This window comes from Triturus cristatus, chromosome 3_2, assembly GCF_964204655.1.
Source record: "Triturus cristatus chromosome 3_2, aTriCri1.1, whole genome shotgun sequence".
Lineage (NCBI taxonomy): Eukaryota > Metazoa > Chordata > Amphibia > Caudata > Salamandridae > Triturus > Triturus cristatus.
Genome location: NC_140584.1, coordinates 459,154,594 through 459,178,021, shown reverse-complemented (window position 1 = coordinate 459,178,021; position 23,428 = coordinate 459,154,594). Strand labels below are relative to the sequence as shown.

The 23,428-nt window shown below is 46.1% G+C and overlaps 1 protein-coding gene across 4 annotated transcripts in view; it reads right to left on the bottom strand.

The window, feature by feature from the left end:
- The window catches only part of PIK3C2A (phosphatidylinositol-4-phosphate 3-kinase catalytic subunit type 2 alpha), a 780,848-nt gene that overhangs the window by 337,691 nt on the left and 419,729 nt on the right, over positions 1–23,428 (bottom strand). For all 4 annotated transcript variants that reach the window (XM_085648082.1, XM_085648085.1, XM_085648083.1 and 1 more), the window contains one exon: positions 11,853–12,033. In XM_085648082.1, coding sequence (XP_085504208.1) covers positions 11,853–12,033 — 181 coding nt within the window. The remainder of the gene's footprint in view (positions 1–11,852; positions 12,034–23,428) is intronic.

The window sequence follows — 23,428 nt, the reverse complement described above, 5'->3', positions numbered from 1 at the left end:
TCACGAGATAGGTGACTCCTCCTCTGGACAACAGAGCGCATGGGCATCCACTCCATCCTCAGATTGTTTTTCGCCATGATGGGAAATGATGGAGTGTATAAGAAGTAAAGAGAAAGGATGTCCATGTGTAGTGTCTAATTAAGACAATGCTGGAACAGATACAGGTCCCGGGGAGGCAGGTGGGCGTGTGTTGCTCTGCAGCTCTACATGCCAAGAACAGATGCATACTGGTAAGTAGCATATTCCGTTCGAGGCATATGAGCTGCAGATCACACACTAAGGATAGACTATATAGCAGTGTCTCCCCTAGCGGTGGTCACCTGTATCCGTTGCAGCAGTTTGGAATAGAGTTTTTAGGACAGCTTGGCCTACTGAAGCTTGCTGTTTGGATTGCACATCAAGGCGGTAAGGTGTTGACGGTGGCAGAGTCTCCCCTGATCCGTTTAGACGCCAGCACGCGCTGCAGGCAGCGAATAGACTAAGTGGAAGGGTCAGCGCTGCACAATCTTTATTTCTAATGAAATTTTAAAATTACGAATCATTTTTAAAAACGGCACTGTAAACTGATTTAATAGTTTCCACTCACTCGCACAGATCCGGTAGGGAAGTCTGGGCTCAATTGCCAGCCTGCACGCCTCGGTCCGACTCGGTGATTGCAACCGTTGAGCGGAGGGCGGACAGGCAGACCCAGTTACTTCCGCATCACGACCGGTTAGCGCTCTAGCTTTTCCCGCTGCGAGGACTATATAGCCCTCTCGTTAATCGGAGCGCGCAGCGATCGCGCGCAGGGTTGCGCCTAAGAACGCGCCTAAGACAAGCCAAAGAGAAGCCCGTCTGCGCCCGTCCGCGACTGGATGAGGCTAGGGGCTAAAGGATATGGCCCTTATATCTGCCCTTCCCGTTGACCAGGCCAAACCTCGGGTAAGATACTCATCACTGGATCTATTACGTATCTGGAAGCCACCACATCAGGGTTGCTCAGGAGGAGGAGTACCTCCAGAGGGACCTTTTGCCTGTCGCAAATGTCAATACCAAGCCCTTTATGATCATTCGCCATTCCTTCCATATGAAACCACCGTCCTAAAGGTAGTCCCACAGGGCCCTTTAAAAAGCATAAACCTTTTATGTAACATCAGATCACTGTCTAAGCATTATAGTGAAGTATGGGACATGATTTCCTCGGTGCAACCGGAACTTTGCTATCTGACTGAAACATGGCTAAAACCCCACTCGGTCCCAGCTATTACCCTAGGGATCCCAGAAGGCTACAAAATAGTCAGGTTAGATCGTCCAACTAAGATCGGGGGAGGTATTGCGATCATATATAAAAACAACTTATCGATCACCATTTTAGAAGAAAATAGCATCAGTTACAAAGGGGCACTAGTTTATCGCCCCCCAGGCCCTTGTGCAGACTTTAACATCTCACTGCTGGAGATATTAGCCAGACACATTGACACTGAGAATGAATTTATACTCTTAGGAGACTTCAATGTACACAGCGATCTGAAGGAAAATGGAGATGCACAGTCCTTACTGACTGATCTTTCCTTGCTTGGACTAACTCTAATGAATACTGGTCCTACACATCTAGCAGGACATACTTTGGACCTTATTTTTACGAATAAGTTTAACACCATGACATGCGTTCCTCCAACACAAGTAAACTGGACAGATCATTTTGTTTTGGAATTCCACACCTCCCATCCAGGTAAAGCCCCCCCTCAGGTGCAAGCCTTTCCTACCAGATGCAGGCAATGGCATAAGGTCACCCCTGAAGCGTTCCAGGAGCAATTTGTTGAACCTTTCATTAGCTCTTCAGAGGATGTTGATACGGTTTTAGCCAATTATAATCATGCAATTCTTAAAGCGGTCGACTGCATTGCCCCCATGAAAACGTTTAAACCACGCTTACCTCGTGAACAGGAAGCATGGTTTTCGGAGCATTTAAAATCACTTAAACAATTGGCTAGAAAGCTAGAAAGGGTGTGGAGAACGACCCATGGTGAAACTGACAGGAACCATTACTGGGCAGCTCTCACCACTTATCATAAAGAAATTCGATGCGCCCGAAAAACACATATGGAGTCTCTTCTCTCTGCCGCAGGAAATACCTCCAGGATTTTATACCAAACCCTCCAGTCGTTTGTGAAACCAGCTGCTTGCGAAACTCCTGAACTAGCGTCACAACAATTATGCAACGAAGTTGCTCAGTTTTTCACTAACAAGATAAATAGGATACATGAAGACATCACTAGAATCAATTTATCCACTACAGGAGATACATCTTTACTCCTGGAAGAAGGAAAAGAACCAGGATCGATGACCTTGGACACCTTTCCCCCCCATCTCCCTGGTAGAGATTGAATGCTACCTAGGCCAGATTAAGAGCGGTAGTCCCTCAGACATCATCCCGGCCAGAATCGTATCGGTAGTAGGAAAGACTCTTGGCCCACAGATTCAATGTCTTGTGAATCTCTCACTGATGGAGGGTCAAGTTCCTGGGGAATGGAAGAAAGCATTAGTGAGGCCCATCAGGAAAAACCCTTCCACTCCCTGGACTGATATGTCTAACCTTAGGCCTATTTCCCTACTTCCTTTTTTGGGGAAACTTATAGAGAAACATGTTAATAAACATGTATCAAACTATATTGAACAGACTGGTAGGCTAGATTGTTCTCAGTTTGGCTTTAGACCAAAACACAGCACCGAATCTGCCCTGTTATCGGTGACTGATGATCTTCACATGTACCAAGACAGAGGGTACTCTGTTATCCTGGTACTATTAGATCTGTCAGCAGCGTTCGATACGATATCCCACAAAATCTTAATCGAACGCTTGACCATGATCGGCATTGAGAGCACAGCATTAGCCTGGTTAAAGAGCTTTATATCTAACCACCGTACCCAAGCTGTCAGCATGGGCTCATTTCGGTCGATTGAGACTAACATCACGAAGGGGGTGCCACAGGGCTCTTGTTTGAGCCCGAATCTTTTTAACATCTATGTGGCACCCCTGGCCAGAATTCTGAGAGAGTTTGGGTTCATCCCCGTCTCCTACGCGGATGATACCCAGCTCTGATTTCCTTTCAAAAGTCTCACCGACGAAGTGAGGACGGCCTTTTCCGAAGGCATGAAAGCTGTGGCAAAGTGGATGACATCGAACTATCTCCAATGTAATGTAAATAAGACCCAAGTCGTGCTTTTCGGGGAGGCAAGAGCTTTGTGGACGCCGGACTGGTGGCCATGAGAGCTTGGCCAAGTGCCAGAACCTAAACAGGTTGTGAAAAACCTAGGGGTACGCCTCGATCGAGAGCTCTCTTTTAAACAACATGGTAACTGGGTGGTTGGCCAATGTTTCCATGTTATTGGACTCTTACGAAAAGTTTTTCCAATATTACCGGACTCCACCAGAAAAACTCTGGTACAGGCACTAGTATTGAGTCGCCTGGATTATTGCAATGGACTCCTGTTGTCAGCCTATGAGGGTGTTCTAGCAAAACTCCAGGTGATACAAAATACTGCAGCGAGGCTAGTGCTGAATGCCCCTCCCAGAACGCCATCGAAACCCCTCCTGGATAAATTACATTGGCTCTCAGTCCGTAAGAGGATCAATTTTAAGATTTGCTGCCTGATCCACAAGAGCCTACATGGATGTGGGCCCTCCTATTGGAAGGATAAATTTATCCCATATATTCCCACACGATCTCTCAGGTCAAGCAGCCAACTTTTATTGAGAGTACCAACCACAAAGAAGGCCAGACAAGGTGGCAAAGCTTTGTCGGTTGTCGGACCAATTTCTTGGAATAAACTTCCTCTTGAGCTTAGGCAATGTCCAGAACATCTTAATTTTAGAAAAAAACGTAATTTTTTTTAATTTTAGATTTAATTCATGTACCCTATGTCCATACTGAACTGAACTATAAGCTAAACTGTTGCTGCTGGTCTCCTTCTTTCTTTCTCTCTCTTCGCTTTCTGTGCGCAGAGATACTCTGTATAGAGTCGATTCTAGCGCGTTACAAACTATAAAATAAAGAAAAATAAAATAAACACAGTAATGCTTAGTCAAGGTGTGTGTAGTAGACCATGTGGCTGCTTTGCAAATGTCTTCTAAGGGGATGTTCCCTAGGAATGCCATAGAAGCCCCTATTTTACGCGTGGAGTGCGCCCTAGGGGGAACGGTAAGAGTACGTTTGGCTTTTTGGTAACATATTTGGATACATTTGACTATCCATCTGGCGATACCAGATTTGGAAATAGGGTTGCCTTTATGTGGTGGAGCGAAAGCAACAAACAGTTGTTTGGTTTTCCGAAAAGGTTTGGTTCTGTCGATGTAATAAAGCAAGGCTCTCTTAACATCTAAGGTATGAAGTGCCCTCTCAGCTACTGAGTCTGGATTAGGGAAGAAGACTGGCAGTTCTACTGACTGGTTTAGATGGAAAGGGGAGATGACTTTAGGGAGGAATTTTGGATTCGTCCTAAGAACCACTTTGTTACGATGTAGTTGTAGGAAGGGTTCTTCGAGAGTGAAGGCTTGTATTTCACTTACTCTTCGCAGGGATGCGATTGCGACGAGGAAAGCCACTTTCCATGTTAGGAACTGCAGTTCGCATTTGTGCATTGGTTCAAATGGGGGACCCATGAGCATTGTTAGAACAATATTAAGGTTCCACACTGGGGAAGGTGGTAACCTTGGAGGAATAATTATTTTAAGACCCTCCATAAATGCTTTAATGGCTGGTACCTTAAAGAGGGACAGGTGTTGTCTATTTTGCAAATAGGCTGCTAATGTCGCTAGATGTAGACGTATAGAGGAATACGCTAAATTGCATCTTTGCAAGTGTAGTAAATAGCAAATGATGTTTTGGATGGAAGCTTCAAGTGGTTGTATGTCATTGTTAGTGCAGTAAATGGCAAATCGTTTCCATTTTGCAGCATAGCATGCCCTAGTAGTAGGTCTTCTGGCTTCTTTAATGATATTCATACAGTCTGAAGGAAGGTTGAGGTACCCGAACTCTAAGACTTCAGGAGCCAGATTGCCAAGTTCAGTGTTTGAGGATCTGGGTGTCTGATTTCTCCATGGTTCTGGGTTAAAAGATCCGGGGAGAGACGCAGTTTTTGATGTGGAACTAGCGATATTTCTAGAAGTGTGGTGAACCAGGGTTGACGTGCCCAAGTGGGAGCTACTAGGATGAGTATTGGCGACTGTTGTTTCAGTTTGCGTACCACAAATGGAATGAGTGGGAGAGGCGGAAAAGCGTACGCAAATCTGCCTGACCAGTTCATCCATATTGCATTGCCCTTTGACCGTGGGTGTGGGAACCTGGCGGCGACGGTTGGGCATTTTGCGTTTTCTTGTGTGGCGAACAGGTCTATGTCTGGTTGTCCCCACTTTTGGAAGAATGGGAGTAGGACTTTGGGGTGTAATTCCCATTCGTGTATCTGCTGTGTGTGGCGACTTAAGAGGTCGGCCACCTGGTTCTGAACCCCTGGGAGGTGTTCTGCTAGCAGGTAGATGTTTTGGGGAATTGCCCATCTCCAGATTTGTTGCGCAAGTTGGGACAGTTGTAGAGAATGTGTCCCTCCTTGTTTCTGTATGTAATACATTGTGGTCATGTTGTCCGTGCGGATGAGGACAGTCTTGTTTTGTAGATGCACTTGAAAGGATTTCAGTGCTAGGAACACCGCTAGAAGTTCTAGGTGATTGATGTGGAGTTGTTTTTGTTGAGTAGTCCACCTGCCCCGAGTGGTGTGTTGAAGGAGGTGGGCTCCCCACCCTGTGAGAGATGCGTTGGTGGTCAGCACAACTTGTGGAAGAGGCTCCAAGAACGGCCGCCCTTTGGACAGGTTGATGGTGTTCCACCACTTCAGCGAGCGAAGAGAGCGGCTGTCCACCAACCCCAGATCGGTAAGTTGTCCGTGGGCCTGGTTCCACTGTTGTGCTAGACATTCCTGTAAGGGACGCATTTGAAGGCGTGCGTGGGGTACTATGGAGATGCATGACGCCATCATGCCTAAGAGTTGCATGAACACTCTTGCGGGGAGAGAGTGTTGTGTTTGAAATTTTATGATGAGATTCTGTATGTTGGCTATCCTGGCTGTGCTTGGATAAGCTATGGCCTTGGATGTGTCTATGGTGGCTCCCAGGTATTGATGTACATGGGAGGGTTGTAGTTGAGATTTTGGATAGTTGATGGTAAATCCCAAGCTGTGTAGGGTTTGAATAGTGCGGTGAGTGTGGAGAACGCATTTGTCTAGAGTATTGGCTTTTATGAGCCAATCGTCCAGATAGGGGAAGACATGGATTTGTTGTCTTCTGAGATATGCTGCCACAACTGCTAAGCATTTGGTGAATACCCTGGGTGCGGTTGTTACTCCGAATGGGAGAACTGTAAACGGATAGTGCTGACCGTCTACCACGAATCGTAGATACTTCCTGTGAGCGGGATGCATAGGGATGTGAAAATATGCGTCCTTAAGGTCTAATGTGGCAAGGAAGTCTCCTTGTTGAAGTAATGGAAGGACCTGTTGGAGAGTGATCATGTGGAAATGATCCGATTGTATGTACTGGTTTAGTAGTCTGAGGTCCAGTATGGGTCTTAAGGTCTTGTCCTTTTTGGGAATGAGGAAGTATAGGGAATATACTCCTGTGCCCTGATGTTGTAGTGGAACAGGTTCTATTGCGTGTTTTTGAAGCAAAGACTGTATTTCTTGTTTGAGGAGCGTGAGGTGGTGAGACGTCATGGGACGGTGCTTGGGTGGTATGTTTGGGGGTGGGTTTATGAGTTCGAGGCAGTAGCCAGATTGGATAATTTGTCTTCCCCACCTGTCTTTTGTGATGGAATTCCAGACAGGTAGGAACTGTTGAAGTCTTCCCCCGACCGGAGTGGAATGGTCTGGGGGGAGTGGTGGCAAGTCACTGTTTGGTGGCTGGAGAGGTGTGGGTGTTGTTGTTGCCCCGTCCTCGGCCTTTAGTATTGTTTCCCCGATAACCTCCTCTAAAATATCCTCTGTTAGGGGATGTTTGACCTGATGTTTTGATGGTGGAAGAGTTGTCTGTTCCCACATTTTTGGAAGCTCCTCTATAAAAGGAATGACGAAAGGAGCCTCTGGGTTGAGTAGACTGCAATGCTCCCATTGATTTGGCAGTCTCATTATCTTTCTTCATTTATTCTAGGTAAGTGTCTACTGCAGGTCCGAATAGTTGCTCCTGATTAAAGGGTTGAGCAAGAATGGTGGTTTGTACTTCCGGCTTGAAGCCGGAAATGCGTAGCCATGCGTGGCGTCTAAGCAATACACTTGTGTTGACTGCCCTAGAGGCGGTGTCCGCTGCGTCTAATGCACATTTAATGGAGGCATTTGATATTAGTTTGCCCTCTTGAATGAGGTCAGTGGCCTGTGATTTGTATGGATCAGGCAGGTGTTGCAAAAGATCCTCTAGTTGATCATAATGAGCTCTATCATAACGAGCCAATAGGGCTTGTGTATTGGCAATACGCCAGTGGTTAGCAGCTTGTGCGGCAACCCTTTTGCTGGAAGCCACCAAGAATTTAGACTCTTTGTCTGGGGGCGGCGTGTCTCCGGTTGTTTGGGAGTTCGCCCGCTTTCTGGCATTTGATACGACTAGTGAGTCTAAGGGGAGTTGCACCTTGATGTACGCAGGATCTTGTGGCGCCGGTCTGTATTTTTTTTCTATTCGGGGGTTGAGAACCCTGGCCCTAACAGGGTCTTTAAAAACCTCATTGGCGTGCTTTATCACTCCCTTAATCATGGGTAGAATATGAACTGTCTTCTGCGACTGCTCAAAAGTGTCGAGGAGAAAATCCTCCTCAGGAGTGTCGGTGTGCATGGTGACGCCATGAAACAATGCCGCTCTGTTTATAAGCTGACCAAACCCTAAATGATCATAGGAGGGGAGGGTTTTGAGGGGTATGGAGTGGGGTCAGGCACATCAGGCATAGGGTAAGTCCAGTCATCTACTGGTGCTGTGTCCGGGAGTGTAAAGGGATCAGTAGGATCAGTGGGATCATTAAAGAAATCTGGGTCTCCCCCTCCCCCTAAATAATCATCATCCTGTGGATGTGGTGTGTGAGAAGGAGATGGTAGAGGTGAAGGCGGTGGGGGTGGGGGGGATGGAATAGGAGGTAATGTAGGAGAGGAAGGACATATGGGTGAAGTGGCACAGTCCTTCTTCTTTGGAGGTGCTGGAGGTGTTTTGTCCAGCTTCCTTTTCTTGTAGGGCACCGCTGTGACATGTCCAGTTTTCGGATTTATGTAAATCCGTTTTTGCTTTGGATCTGGCCGAAAGAGTTCCTCACTGTCCATAGGCAGCTTTGGAGCCGACTTTTTTGGTTCCGATTTTGATTTTTGTTCTTTATGGATTTGTTTTGGCACCGAGGATGTTTTGGGTGCCGACGAACCTTTCGGTGCCAAAGGACCTTTCGGTGCCGACGAGCCTTTCGGTGCCGGTGGAGACCTCGGCGCCGAAGAACGTTTCGGTGCCAGTGGAGACGTCGGTGCCGAGTGACGTTTCGGGGCCGATGGAGATTTCGGTTTCGGAGCCTGCTTCGGTGCCGAAGGTATTATAGGCACAATAATATGAGGTTTGCTCGAGCCCGAGCCACCTGCAGGCTTACTTTTCTTCGGAGCCGGGCCCGAGGGCGGGGCTTCTGAAGATGATTTTGGATCGCGACTGGGCCCAGCTGGCAGAGTCTTGACCAATGTCTTTTTTGGTGGGGTTGGGGTAGGGGGGCTGGTACTCACAGGTTGCCCCGGATCAGAATCGTCGGCCTCAGACACGATCTGGAGATCTTCGGAGTCGTCGTCAGGGACATCCTGTGCAAAGATGTCTTCTGGTTCCAGAACCGGCTTGGCCATGATATGGCGTCGAGCTCTTCGGTCCCGGATAGTTTTCTTCGAACGGAATGCAGCGCAGGCTGGACAGCTGGATTCGTTGTGGTCTGGTGAAAGGCACAAATTACAGACCTCGTGGTGATCACTATGAGGAAACTTTGCTCCACATTGGGGGCATTTTTTAAAAGGTGTCCTTTCCATCAGCCGCATCCGTATCCGGTCCGATGTGGATTTCGACGTAGAGTTTTTACATTTTGAGAGTTGTTTTGATTGCTAGAAGTTTTCTGCTGGAGCGGAAAAAAGTTCATCCGAACCTAATGGCGGAAAAAAACAATCTAAGGATGGAGTGGATGCCCATGCGCACTGTTGTCCAGAGGAGGAGTCGCCTATCTCGTGACCAAAGACTTCTTCCGAAGACAACAACAACCTGCAATCATCCGAGCCCAACACCAGATGGCGATCTTAACCTTAGTGTGTGATCTGCAGCTCATATGCCTCGAACCTTTATTTTCCCTTTCCTGCTAGGCCTGGGCAGAGCTCACAGATTTACACTCCGCAAAATTCCACGAAGGTACTGAAAAACTCCACCAAATTCTGAGTTAAGTGAGCGGGAGGAGTATTGTTCTGTCACCCCTAAATAAGTCCCCTTGGATGCTGAGAGTAGTTAGGCGCGAAGAACCCCTCATGTAACCACTAGTAAGTCCACCACAGTGTGATTGCTGAGACCTTGTCGGAGGCCCCACCCTCATTCTCAACCACTCTGCAAACACACCTAAACGCAAGTTACTGGTTTGGGGATTACGTCCCCTTGGCTGCTGAGAATAGTTGGGAGCCAAGAACACCTGTTGCTGCCACAAGGCCCCACCCCCGTTCTCAACCACTCTGCAAACGTGCCTCCTGGGGAACTACTGGTTGGGAGATGAAGTCCCCTTTGCTACTGAGGGTCCTTGGGAGCCAAGAACCTCCATTGTTGCCACCAGTAAATTCCCCACAGCGGGACTGTTGAGACCTCGTAGGCCCAAACCCTTTTCGCAACAACTTGGCAAATGTGCCTCCTGCACCACTATTGGTTGGGGACGCGCCTCCTGGGGAACTACTGGTTGGGAGATGAAGTCCCCTTTGCTGCTGAGGGTCCTTGGGGGCCAAGAAGCTCCAATGTTGACACCAGTAAATTCCCCACAGCGGGACTGCTGAGACCTCGTAGGCCCAAACTCCTTTCTCAACAACTCGGCAAATGTGCCTCCTGCCCCACTATTGGTTAGGGATAAAGTCCCCATGGCTGCTGAGGGTCCTTGGGGGCCACATACCCCTATTGCTGACACCAGTAAGTCCGCCACAACGGGATTGCGGAGTCCTTGCAGAGGCCCGTCACCTTTCTCACCCACTCTTCAAATGCAACTCTTGGTGCACTAATAGTTGGGGGATGAAGTTGCTTCAACTGCTGATGGTCATTGGGTGCTTCTTTCTGCTCATTTTGGACCTTTATCTTGCCTCTTGCTGCTCGTTGCTGGCCTTTATTTTGCCTCTTTCTGCTCATTGCCGACTGCTATTTTCCTCTTTCTGCTTGTTTCTGACCTTTATTTTGCCTGTTTCTGCTCATTTCTGATCTCTGTTTTGCCTCTTTTTGCTCATTGCTGACCTTTAACTTGCCTCTCTCTGCTCGCTTCTCACCTTTATTCTGCCTGTTTCTGCTAAGTTCTAATCTTTGTTTTGCCTTTTTCTTCCCTTTTACCCGGGACTGGGGAGGGAGGGGCCTCAAGGCCTCTGTGATCTTAACCGGTTACCTGCCTCCTGCGGGAGCCGGTATTTCTGCTCCACGAAGTCACCTGCTGGAAAGGCAGCTCCCTCGGTGCAGGAGCAATCGTTTCATCTCTTCCCCTGTCCACGGGCAGGGAAAGAGATCAAACCTCCACTTCCAATGGGCAGGAGCACTTTGACAGCCCCCATCTGCTGGAACCAGAATGTTTGTTTTAGCTGTTAAAGCTCCTGCCAGGCAAAAGCAAATAGCTAGGTGGGCACTCCGGGACGTAGCAGGAGCCGGCCCTGGGGTGGTGGGGTGGGGGGAGGTGCACACCATGGCCATGCTTAGGTCCAGGAGAGGGGCTGCACGGACCCCTCCATTCATCTGCACGGGCCAGCCCCGTGGGGGTTGTAGTCCCCAGGGTCGCATATATGACCCAGAAGGGGGGCCTCCATGGCCTCCTAACACGTTTTTGAAAAGGAAGTGGCCCCTGGAGGTTCTAGACCCCGGGGTCAGGGTCCGTGCGCCCCTCCCCGTTAATTTCTAGTCCGCAAGGCCACCGCAAAATATAAACATTAGCCCCGGGGAGGTGGTAGTCCCCAGGGAAAAAATAAGCCCTTGGCGAGGGGCCCCATGCACCCCCTCTTTAAAAACTAAAATGAAAAAAGAAGTCTGCGACCTATAATGTAAACAAGCACAGTACACGGTGCTTGTTGGTCTTCTTTTCTTTCTTGCCGCGGATTTGCAGCTCCGTCTTGATTTCGCAGTGAGGTTTTGTCCTGGTGGGGTCCCCAGTACCAAAGCTAAGTAGTCAGGGTATGCCTACCCTGCCCCCTTTTCTTTTTTAAACATCTGAAGCAGACTCCCAAGATGGCTGCCAACACTTCCTGGTTGAAGCTAGTTTTCTGCCAAAGCTGGTGCAATTCCATCCTGAGGTTCAGGCTGTAGTTGTGTCTGAAATCTCTAAAGAAATTAACATGGAAAAAGCACTTGTTTTGACCTCCTTTTTTTCAACACCCCACTTGACGGATCACTCCAGAACTTTCCATGCACAACTAGAATCATGGCACACTTTTTAGGGAAAATTTCATGAAGATTCGTCAAATGGATATATATATATATATATATAGATAGATACACCAACAAATATTTAAACTGAGGTTGCAGAAAACAACACAATAAATTAATTAAATACAAGCACAGTTATAGATACCACACGACCACATTTTAAGCATGTTTGCCATTTAGTAGAACTCACCTGTCTTGACGATCCACTGGCTTGCCGAACCTTTTCAGCAACTAAACCTAGAAGTTGAACAAGTCTGTTCTCCTTCATAAGTTCCTCCCTCAATCCAATCCCACAGACAGACAACAGGGCACCAAGTATATGCTCACATCGCACACCGAAATGTGGGTCATTTAATGCATCTTTTAGTAACCTGCAAAATGAAGCACAACAAACGAAGATTGTCAGGTTAAAATAATTCATAATGCACACCATTCTGTTCAATAGTATTTAAAATCAAGAAAAATCAAGTATACCATCACATATAATTATCTCTGCAGTTATATAGCAGTAAATGCAATTTAAAGCAATGACATTACACAAATCTGTGTATGTTTTCCATGTTTGCTGTCAGATCAATATGCTTTCTTCTGAATGTCACAAACAAAATAACTTTTTGTAAACAGGAAAAAATGTATCAACCTGGGTGCTGGAAATTTTCATTTGTAGTTGAAAAATAACATATGCCAGTTTTAACGGTTTCCTAACTTCTCATTTCTAAAAGGATTCCTAAACCTAGTTTACATCAGACAAGGACATAGTATAGCCAATAAAAAAAGCTTCCTCACATCTAAAAGAATAAAAATAGTTATTTTAGAGGTCATTTATCTTGCATGTAAGAATTAACTTGCTATGTTATGTGCATTTGTAGATCGCAGCTTATCACCTGTGAAGGTATCCATCGCAGAGTCTGGCATGCCTGAGGAGGGTAGAGGAGATCATGCCTGTTTTGTCTGGAAGAGCCATACCTTGAGGTTCCTTCTGAAGCCCATGAGGGAGGGGTGAGGTTCTGAGGTGTTTTGGGAGGTCGTTCCAGGTCTTGGCTGCGAGGTATAAGAAGGAGCGTACTCCGCTTCTGTTCTTCTTGATGCACGGGATGTGTGCTCTTGCCTGGGATGCAGATTGATGGTGTCATGTGAGCTGGTAGAAGTTGAGGTAGTGATTGAGGTAAGCTAGACCAGTGCTGTGGAGAGCTTTGTAGGTGTGGGTGAGTAGCTTGAATTTACATCTTTCCTGTACTGGGAGCCAGTGGATATTGTTGAGGTGTGGAGAGAGGTGGGTTTTCTTTCCGCAGGATGAGCCTTGCAGCAGCATTCTGGGTGATTTGGAGTCGGCATAGACTTGGGCTGAGATTGTGACTTATAGCGTGTTTCCGTTTTTAAAATCTACTTGTGATAAGAGCCTGGGTAACCGATCAATCTTGCATAGAATTCGCAGGATGTGGAAGCATGATGAGGAGAATGCATTGATCTGTCTGCTCATGGAGAGGTTGATCCAGATGTTCTTGGCATGGTCTACAGGGATGGGTGGATGGCCAAGTATGGAGAGCCACCAAGAGGAGTCCTAGGGGGAGTGATTGTTGTCGAAGATTAGGACTTCGGTTTTGTCCGATTACCCTTTTTTCTCTGCACACAGCAAACAATGGAAAGGAAAAGTTTTATGCAGACTTTGTGACTGAAGTTGCAGACACATTCTTTTAGGTGGAGACTTGAATGCCATTCTGAAAAAAACAGTATACCGATCCCCTAGGCGGTACATGTGTTCCACACCCTCTGCTGCTGTGCTTCACAGAATAACAGATCTTGACCTAGTGGACATATAGCACCATCCACACCAGGGAGATAAGGATTTGACTCTCCATTTTCACGTGCACAGATAGCATACCCGCATATTTATACTCGTGTCACAAGGCCTTATGTCATTGATCGCTTCATCTGATATAGACCCTAAGATATTATCGGGCCACACAGTGGTCAGGATGTCCTTCAATCCAATACCTCTGCAACCCTCCCTCCAACGGACAATGGATAGTAAACAAATTGGCCCTAAGAAACCCGGGGGTAAAGGAAATAATCAGAGATGTTATGTCACACTACTTCCATAAAAATGACACGCCAGAGGTCAGCTGGTCCACAGTATGGAATACAGCGAAAGCTGTCAAACAGAAAGAGCCCATATTCCACACATCCATGTTCAAACAAAACAAAAGAAAGGAACCAGAGAGAGAACTAAAATGCCTAGAAGCACACACAAGTAGTATAACTCACCAGGAAAACATAGAACACTATCTGAAGCAAGAGGCGAATTAGAACAATTGGTTATGTGAGAAGTGGCAAAACAACTACTCTATGACTAGCAGACCTATTAGGAGAAAGGCAACAATTCTGATAGACAATTAGCATACAAACAGACAGCTACGAACAAGGATTTTCATCCCGGGGATCAGGGATTTTGATGGGACCATACACACAAACATGCAAGATATCCCGACCACCTACACTATCTTTTATAGCTACCTTTTCACAGAACCAGAGTACAATAAGCATATCTTGAACACTTCACCTGCCCACTATCTAGAACAAAATGCTTGCATCTCGAAGAGGACTTAACGAGTGTGGAGTTCAACAAGCCATGAAGAAGCTTCCTGGATATAAAGCACCAGGGCCAAAAAGCTTTCCTGACACATTCTATAAGGCTTATGCCAACCTTCTCATAGTGCCCCTAACCAAGGTCTTGAACCAAATCCTCACTAGAGGGAAGAAAATGGATTCTAAGCTAGAATCACAACTCGCACTGTTACTGAAACCTGTGAGGAACTGCTCATCATACAGACCCATTGCCTAACCGAACACATATGCAAAAATCTTTGCATCTATCTTAATACATAGGCTACATACCATATGGCCCAAACTGATCTTCCCACAGCTAAGTTGTTTCATAAAGAACGACATTCCCAAGATAACACAAGACTGGTTGTCACTCTAACAGAATGCATAAATCAACCAATGGTCCTTCTCTCACTAGAAGCGGAGAAGACCTTCCACAGATTTAACTGATCATTTATAACCAAAATACTAGACAGAAGACCAATCAGTTCCAAGATAAAAGATTGGTTATTAACCAATTATAAATGCCTCACAACAAGAATCTAAGTGAATGGGGAACTTTCACCCACTCTCCCCCTCTCCCAGGGCACATGCTAGGATGCACCCGTCAATGTTCACACTAATGATGGAGCTCCTGGTCCAAAGAATTCAAAATACCTGCGTAATCAAAGGGATTGTCGTGGCAAATCAGGAATTTTAACAGCATTATATGCGGACGATGTCATTTGCTCGTTGTCCAATCCTGCCACATCTATTCTAGAACACAAGAAAGAGCTGCAACTCTTGGCAGCCGTGTCTAGTTTCAAAAAACATTAAAAACAAATCTAGTGGGATAGGGGTCATGGGTGGGCAGCAAGAGGCCCAAAAGGCCCTAGAACACAATAGGTTCACATGGGCACAGGGCACTATCAAATACCTAGGCATCTACCTCCCACACAAATCATCCCAGCTTTACAGGACCGACATACCACCTGTTTTGCAAGCACTTTTCAAAGACTTAAACAGATGGAGATAGCTAGAAATATCCTGTCTGGCCCAACTGAGTAGCATTAAGATGAACTTCTTACCTTGCTTCCTCTGTATCCTAAAAACGTCCGCCTCAGAATACATACTTCATCATAAATTATGTCGAGAACATTTAAAAATCTTTTGTATGGAGAAATCACGCTGCCACATTATTGCAACCCACTATGAATGGGAGACTGGGATTTCCCAACATTCATATGCATGTCTAGGCAGCCCTAAACAAGCCCTCACTGAACGGGAACCACAACAGCAAAAACACGGGATGGGTTCACATAGAACAAAGCTTCTCCTCTAGAACCCAATCCCACCTGCCAGGCTCCTTCTCTGAATGCCCCCAGCAGTACGACGCTCAACCACCACTTTACATACTTTCTTGACAATCCACCTAGAATACTGGCAACAAATAACCCGGAAAAAGGGCTCAACCTCATCGCCCATGACACCAATCGTAAATACATCCAGAGTTCCCTTTGGGCCTTATTGACCCTAGATTTGGGGCTTGAAATGATCATAATACTCCACTCCTGGGTGACCTATTCCCAGGAGGCACACTTCTCATGACAGAGGAGCTCATGACTGAATGAGGCCTGGTCAGGGCAGATTACTTTTGCATAACACCTTCTACAATGGGCATGCTCCCAAAGGGCAATCACATCAGCTGGCGGAGACAAAATCCCACTATAAAACCTGTATGCCAGTAAATGTAAAGGGTATAACAAGGCTACAGCGAGTTTTTACAAACCTATACACAGCCTAAACACAAGTATGTTCAATACCAGGAAAGAAACCTGGTGGAAAATATGGTAAAGGGAAGATAAGGTATCGATATGTGTCCACCTTAAAGAAAATAAATATTAACTGTTAACTCACTGGTACCCATCTCCCTCTTGCATACATGCAATCCATGGAGGCTCCGAGCTTGGCTGGAAAAATTGGGGGGAGAGGAGCACCGTTTACCATATGTGGTGGTCATGCACACACAATCCAGACCTACTGGAAATAAATCTTGTTGCACAATAACCAGCTTATAGAAATCATGATACCACTGAAAAAACCCTGGTACTGCTTCTGGGAGACACAAGAATGAATAGTCTTCTCACTCTCTACCACCACAGGTAAGTTAATGTCACAACTCCTAATTGTTGCTCGGACGTCTCTGGCCAAAGTCTGGAAACAGCAAACAGAACATCCCCTCTCACTCTTCACCCCCATGAATATCTGGGAGAGAACATTTATGACATGGAGAAACTATCGGCAGTCCTTCATAAAAATATCTGCAAATTTAAATGAACATGGCTAGCATTTAAAATGTACATTAAGGAAGATCACACTGATGACTTGTATGCAACAACCGCACTGAACTAATTTGAATCCCTGGCATAAACACATTCTCCTCCTCCACTTTAGACACGGAATGACTACGAATACTTTCATTAAATAAATGGCATATGTTATGTTAAATTAACTTGTAAAGCGCAACGGTTACCCAAGGGTGTCCTGGCGCTGTTACCAATCTTAATAGCTACGTTACAGAGAGCAGGATAAAATAAAGCGCATGCCTTAGAGGGTGAACAACCATGTCTTTAATGCCCTTCTGAAGGACAGCAAGTCTGTCAGGTTTCTAAGCTGGGCCAGAAGGGTGTTCCAGGCCTTGGCCGCCCCTACAAAAAATCTTCTGCCTCCCCAAGACAGTTTATTTACCTTGGGGATAGCGGCCAATTTCGCTCCCCGAGAGCGAAGATCTCTAGAGGGTATGTACCATTTTAGGTGCTTTTGCAGATAGGCAGGTCCGGTCGCATGGAGAGCCTTAAAAACAGTGCATAATGTTTTAAAAAGTATCCTTTTCTTGACTGGAAGTCAGTGCAGTTTCTGAATTTCTTTCGATATGGGTGCAAATTTAGGGGTCCTGGTCAATAGTCTGGCTGCTGCATTTTGCAGCCTCTGCAGTTTATTCAAGAAACGTTCCTGGATGTTCAGATAGAGACTATTACAGTAGTCCAATTTTGACATCACCAAGGCGGAGACCACTGTTTTCTGGCTTCCTGTAGGCAGGAAAGGCAGAATTTTTTTCACAGTCCGCAGAACGAAAGATGTAGACGAAGAGACTGAATTTATTAGGGCCCCCAGATTCAGCTTATCATCTACCAGGTTTTTTACTTTTGGGGATGGGAAGTTTCACATTCTGACTGGCCACCATTTAGTATTCCAAAAGGTTGGGGCGTTTCCAAATACCATGACCTCTGTTTTTTCGGAGTGCAATTTCAGACAGTTTTCCGCCATCCAGTGACTCACTGCCATCATACAATCATGAAATCTGATTGCCAAGCTGTCCTCCTGACCAGGCTGCACGGATACCACAATTTGCGTATCATCAGCATAGGATGTTAAGTCAAAGCCCAAGGTCTTAATAATGGGGGCCAGAGAGGACACGGACATTAAACAGAGTCGGGCTCAAGGACGAGCCCCGTGAAACTCCACAAGGCAGGATAAATGGTTTAGAACAGAACTCACCCATGGAAACCACCTGGGATCTGTCAGTGAGAAATGATTTTATGAGACTCCAGGCCTTGCCCTGAATCCCGCCAGCCCAGAGCCGGTCCAGCAAACGCTGATGGTGGACCGTGTCAAAGGCCGCGGAGAGATCCAATAAAATCAGGGCTGCCATTCCTCCAGAATCTACCGCTCTCCTGATCTCATCCATGGTTTTCAGAAGTGCTGATTCTGTGCTATGGCCACTTCTGAAACCATACTGTGTGTCATCTAGAGTCTGCAATCTGAGAAGAAAGGCGGCCAATTGTGTATTTAAGGCCTTTTCCACCATTTTGGCGGGTAATGGGAGCCTGGATATGGGGCGAAAATTAGAGGGTTCCAAGGCATCTAGGTTAGGTTTTTTCAGCAGGGGTAGGATTGAGGCCTTTTTTCAGAGCCTGGGAAAACAGCCGGTCTCAATCATAGAGTTAAAAAGTGGGGTCAGGGCTTTACTTAGCGGTTCTGCCATTTCCCTTGCAATGGACACCGGACAGGGGTCGAAGGGTGATCCGGATCTTGCTGTGTCCAACAAAGTGCGTACTAGTTCCAGAGTGAGTGGCTCAAATTTCTCGAGTACTACCTCGGGGCCCTGGTAATCCCTCCTCGTCGCTTCCCTCCGCTGGGGAACCATTCAAGGCTGAAAAGATCACATCCACTTTGTTCAAGAAGAAGGATGCTATCCCTTCACAGAGTTCTGTGCTTGGTTGCAGTTGGACAGGACGCGGGTAAGACAGGTCCAAGACTGTTTTAAAAAGGGTTTTGGCTGAGTCTTTCGCAAGCTCAATTTTATTAATGAAGAACTTTTGTTTAGTGACAAAGAGCAGGTGTTTGTAGTTTGCTAAGCCTTTCTGATATGCCCACCTGTCGGCTTCCTTGTACTCTTTCCTCCAAGCCCGTTCTAATCGTTTACAGGTGTGTTTGCCTTGTTTCAGTTCCTCTGAAAACCAGGGAGCTGATGGTGTAGATCTCTTGGGTCTTATATTCCTAGCTGGAGCAAGTTTATTACAGGCCGAATTAACCCAACTAGTGTAGGGTATTGCCCCTTCCTCTGCTTCTAAGTTTGCGGGAGAGAAGGAGGCCGAGAGGAGATCGTGAAGAACCCCTGTATTCAATCTGTTCCAGGGACGAACCTCAATATGCTTCTTACTCCCAGACTCACCTAAAGAGTGTTCCTGACTAGTAAGGTCAAACAAGATGGCCGAGTGATCAGTCCAAATCAGAGGCCTAACTTCTGTGACCTGCAAGCTAGGGTGATTGGAGAAAATACCGTCAAGCGTGTGCCCTGCCAAGTGAGTGGGAGCTATAACATGTTGTGTGAGTTCCACGCTATTCATAATATCTAAAAGAGTGGCCGTCTCAGGGTATAGGAGCATTTCCAGATAGTAATTGAAATCTCCCAACACTGTATAGGAACTCTGACAGATACTATCTTCTAGTAGATGACCAAATCGCTGATTCGAAAGTCTGCTTATTCCTCGGGGGTCTATATAGCAAGATGCCCTTGAAATTGTGGTGACTTGATATATAGAAATTAAAGGCCAGTGCTTCACAACCCTCATTGGTTATGGGGTGAAAGATTGCCTTGAAAGAGCTGGGGTAAATTATGGCCAGACCTCCCTCTTTTTTGCCCCCGCCCCTGTTTAATACGTAGCACACGAAGCCTGGTGGTGTGGCTTTCAGCAGATCCGGGCCTGAGGCATCATCGGACCAGGACTCAGTTACAAAAGTTATTTGGATGTTGCTGTCCTCAATAAGGTGAACGCATTCAGTACTATGTTTAATCAGGGATCTGGCATTTAACAATGCGCATTTACAGGCCGGTGCTTGGGCCATTCGGTGACCTTGCTCAAAGTCGGTATCCTTGTAGGGTGCTAAGCATAACAGAGCAGGTAGTCTGGAGTTACAGCTAAAACATGTTCCAGATTGTGGAGGTATCTCCGCATTAAAAGCCCACACCTCACAGTTAAGATTTCTCCCTCTCCCCTTATGCTCATGAGTTCCCTTTTCGATTAGCAAATCCGGACACCCGTACAAATGACCGGTGACACAGGGATTTGGGCACTAGGCACGGGCCAGGCGCGGACGGGTGCAGACGGGCTTGCCTTTGGCGCCATCGCCCTAGATTATAGCATATGGGAGACAGACGCTAGACTGCTCCCCACGCTACACCCAAGATGGCGGCCGCGCCGGAAACCAGCTGCTAGCAGGTAACCTCACCTATTAATGACTACTCACTGGGTTGAAACAGAGTAAAAACGATTGAGCTGAGTAAAAGCACTTAAAAAGCCCCGTTTTGCAATGGCCCCAAATAGAAGTTAAAAGCACAGTAATTTTATACAGTTTAAAATCGCTATCGATTTGGTAAAAAAACAGTGGTAATCTCTCACGCAAAGCAGCGAGCACTTCACCTCCAACTCCTCGGCTCAAGCCTCAAGAGTGGCAACGGAGCGCGCTCGCGCCATCGCCCTAGATATAGCGTATGGGAGACAGACACTAGACTGCTCCCCACGCTACACCCAAGATGGCGGGCGCATGGAAACCAGCTGCTAGCAGGTAACCTCACTGATTAATGACTACTCACTGGGTTAAAACAGAGTAAAAACGATTGAGCTGAGCTCACGCAAAGCAGTGAGCACTTCACCTCCAACTCCCGGCTCAAGCCTCAAGAGTGGCATAAGCGTTCATGTTACGTTTTCACGAAGGGTTACCCGTTAAAGGTGTCGGGTATGGAATGGATAACAAATGAACACTGATTAAATGATTATGCTTGTGTATATTTCCCTTGTGCAAAAGCAAAATTACAAATAAAGTGTTTTTAAAAAGTGAACAAAAGCGTATGCTGCCGGGTGCCTGAGTCTCCCCACCTGTTTACCAGGTGGAACACATAATTCAACATTAAATTCAAATGATGAGAGGTGCAGTTTGATTTTCAGATTTTTTTTGTAAGCACTGTGGATTAAATGCCCAAGAAATTATATGTTTCTTTTATTTTAGTAGATAACTTGTATTAATGTCTCATGCTGGTGAGCTTCTCGTTCCTATTGAATTCTATGTAATGAAACTCTTTTTATGTCATTAATCAGTTCCTGTGTTTACTTTTAAACTGCTAGGTTCCATTACTGATGTGGTACCTGGTCTACAGGCGTCACAGGGTTGCTGCTGAGTAAACTTACATTTTCTATCAAGATAATCCTGGCTATGTTGTGGGCTCATCACACCACGGTGATTTTCAGTATGGATAAGTCACTGTTTAAGTTAATGAGGGTCAGGACACCAGTTACCAAATTAGTCCCTTTATGTATTCGTCAGTTGAGCCAATATGTAACACGTCACGGTAGCGGAAGTGAGCAAACCATCCTTCAGAAGAACAGTAGTGATTGGGCAAAGATCAAACGAGAAGGTTCAGGACATTTGTTGTCCAAATCTAGGGGGGCCATATAAGGTGAGAGAAATAGGTGGAAATTGCGTGAGGTTGGAAAATGGAATAACTGGGAATTGGACAAGGGTAGCTATGTTTAAAAAAAGAAATGTGAGCAAGTAGTCATGGGGATAGGGAGGTGAATGGATTCTGATGAATGATACTGACTTTTGGGCTAAAGATGGGACACAATGCAAATATTGGCAGGAGTGTGGAAAGAGGTACAGGTGAGTCAGGTTCTCCATCTGCTTAATGCAGACCAACAGCGGTTTTGCCTTCTAGATATCTAGTGTCAAGACCTAGCAGGCCACCTGTGAGAGGAGTATTGAGACCTCGAAGGCCATGATTGTGGTAGGAGGATTGTGTGTGTGGCTAGGCCTCTTCCTCTCTATCTGGTGATGCATTTACATTTGTTGGTAGGTGTTCATCCTGCTTGGGTTTGTTTGGGACTAGTCCTTGTTTTCTTTTCCTTTCTTTGTAAGAACCATTAGTTGACCTTTGTCAGTGTGCAACGTTTTATGTTCTCTGTGAAAGAAAGGAGATTAAGTCTTTGATTGCATTCTACAAACTTAAACCTGACTTCACTCCCAATTCCATGGTTCCTTTCGCTAACCTGTTGATTCTCTAAACATGACCATTTCCTTGCAGGTTGTACAGTGAGGTACACATGTGCTTGACCTCTGTAAAAAGCTGCACATTCTAACAATGTCAGTGACCAGGAGGGAGGGAGTACCCTCCCTCCTGATGATCTCACATAATGCACTTAGGGTAGAGTGTGTGGTTATATTCCTCATAAAAACTACCTCAATCCACTTGGACCTAGCATCCACATTAACGGCAGAAAACCTTCTAGCTTCGGTAAAGATGAACAAGGGCCAATAAAGTCCGAACTAACTTTCTCCCAGATGAAATCTGCCTCCGATACATGTTGAGCATCAGCCACAGTTCCTAAATCCAACTGCAACCGTTTTTCGTAACTCCTGCATGCACTGCAAACCTGCACCCACTCCTTCACCTGGTTGTCTATGGCTGGCACCAAACTCTATGCTTCAACCTCTTTGACGGGATTGTCTGACCTAAGTGTCCTGCATGTGCCAAAATGGCCAGCTTGTTTATTATCCTCAAAGAGCGGGACAAATCTGTCGCCTCTTATAACATGTTCTCCATTAAAAAAAAAAGTATCCACTAACTTGAAGAATGGACATACTCATTCCGGAAGCACACTTTCTCTTCAAATTTCTCCCTTGATGAGGGCAGTCACAGCTTTAAATATGCGATCATCACCCATAGCCATCAGCCAATACTTTTTAGAAACCGTGCTGCATAACGCCTCTGTAACATCATTAACTTTCGCTACAACATCTTCTGTCTCCAACTCATCCTCATCAACTGCTTCATCTGGCAACCTCGATACACAATCCGAGACTATGTTTCTCCATCCTCCAACAGTCATACTCCTGCATCTTGACAGCAAGACACACCAATTGCCCTGAACAATACTTTGCAACTGCTGGCCCCAAAACTCTAAGTAATGGTTTATGATCAGTTCTTAAGATTACCCTACTCCTCCAAATGAATATACGGAAATAACTGGTAGCTCATGCTGAAGAAAGTGCTTCCCGCTCGATTACAATGTAGTTTCTCTGTGCATTAGATCAAGAGTAAGAAGCACATGCCACAATTCACTCGGATGTGTCATGAACTTGCGACAAAACCGCTCTAACGCCCACAGCGCTGGCAATGACTGTGTTTTTGTAATACATCCTCCCTTTTCCCCCAGGACATTCCGTGTGACAAATCTCTAGTTTGTGACTTCTGGCACCTCACTAATGGTGAGTGCATTGGTGTCTTCCCCAAATTTCACCAGACTTGCGAACAAACCATAAATCAGAAGAATTAATCCACAAATGGGCACCATACTGTAGCTATAGCGTCTGCTGCCCCTTCTCTGCCGCACCATAGCCAGATAACTTCAATGCCTTAAATCTCAGTGGTAGTGCTCTGGTTGAGATTCCCAAGTATTCCAGCAGGGGTTCCCATACTGTTTACAAGATCCTGCTTTCCCCACTGAGTCTGGATATTAGTTTCTCCATGGTCATAAGCAACCATAAGCGGGTGTGCCACTTATTACTGCCCGACGGGTCCTTTTCAACCAGGAAGCTGCGATGATTTTTTTCAGCGCCCCCAGG